The sequence below is a fragment of the Babylonia areolata genome, chromosome 8 (assembly GCF_041734735.1).
Source record: "Babylonia areolata isolate BAREFJ2019XMU chromosome 8, ASM4173473v1, whole genome shotgun sequence".
Lineage (NCBI taxonomy): Eukaryota > Metazoa > Mollusca > Gastropoda > Neogastropoda > Buccinidae > Babylonia > Babylonia areolata.
The window spans coordinates 30,290,162-30,291,512 of NC_134883.1; the positions used below are offsets into that span (position 1 = coordinate 30,290,162).

Sequence of the window (1,351 nt, forward strand, 5' to 3'; positions counted from 1 at the left end):
TCTTCTTCTGATGTTATTCTATATATATATATATCATTACTATTAGTATAACACTACAACTATTACTAAAACTATTATTACTATTATTATTATCATTAGCTGCAGCAGTAGTAGTGGTTGTGGTAGCCACGAGAAAGAACGAGAGAGAGAGAGAGAGAGAGAGAGAGAGAGAGAGAGAGAGACAGACAGACAGAGCATTCAAGATGCTATTCAACACATGAACTGGCAAGTATCTGTATGTGTTCGAATTCCGTGTGTACGTTTTATTGTTTTGTCTTCAGAAAACTCTAGGACCAATCGAGTTGCTTCACCAAACACACACACACACACACACACACACACACACACACACACACACACACACATACACACACACACACACGCACACACTTCCCCTCTTTCTCAGTCTCTTTCTATGTCTCTGTCACTCTCTCTTCCTCTTTCTCTCTCCCTCTGTCTTTAAATCGTGTTCAGTGTATATGATGTGCAGGATGTCCAAGTAAAATATCTCTATCTCTCTCTCTAGATATGTGTACACACACACACACACACACACACACACACACACACACACACACATACACTCTCTCACTCACTCACTCACTCACTCACTCTCTCTCTCTCTTTCTCTATGTTCTTTATATTTCATAAGAAATGAAATGTCAAAGAAAGATGACATCGTTCTCTCTCGCACTGGACAAAGCAACATTGTAGAGAAAACCACAATAAGCGTCTTGATATTACGTACAAAGCCCGGTACTATATGGACTGTTCCTTTTTTCTGCGAAAGAAGACGTCTGTTCTCTCTCGCACTTGACATAGCGATATTTCGGAGAAATTCAGGAACTTCTTAATATCACGTACACAGCCCGGCGTTACATGAAACGTTGTTTTTAAAAAAATTTATTTATTTATTTTTAGTACGCCGCTTCTAGATGTAAAGAAGTAGTGAATACAATTTTTTTGTCACTGTTATTTATTTTTCGCTTTTTCACCACTGTCATAGTTTGTGTTTGTTGTTCACATACCCATCCATCCATCCATCCATCCGTTCGGATATCCTGCCTTCCATCCATCCATCCATTCTTTTGCTCATTCACTCTCTCCCATTCTTTCGCTCCACCACCACCACCAGACATGAAGCCATCAGCCACACAACACAACCCTTACCTGGACCCGGTCCGCTGTTCTGTGCCCAGGCGGTCACCCAGAGAATGCAGAGGACAGGTAGACTGATCCCCACACCAGCACCACCACCACCACCGCCACTCCACCCCGTCCCCCATCCCTTCCCCCTCCTCCCCCTCCTGCCGCTGCTGCAGCAGCTCCCCTGGCGGCCCCCGGTCACCAT

The 1,351-nt window shown here is 43.7% G+C and overlaps 1 protein-coding gene across 1 annotated transcript in view; it reads right to left on the reverse strand.

The window, feature by feature from the left end:
* LOC143285266 (uncharacterized) overlaps positions 1 to 1,351 on the reverse strand; it is a 65,907-nt gene extending 64,556 nt beyond the window's left edge. The window contains exon 1 of the mRNA XM_076592524.1: positions 1,171 to 1,351. Coding sequence (XP_076448639.1) covers positions 1,171 to 1,351 — 181 coding nt within the window. The remainder of the gene's footprint in view (positions 1 to 1,170) is intronic.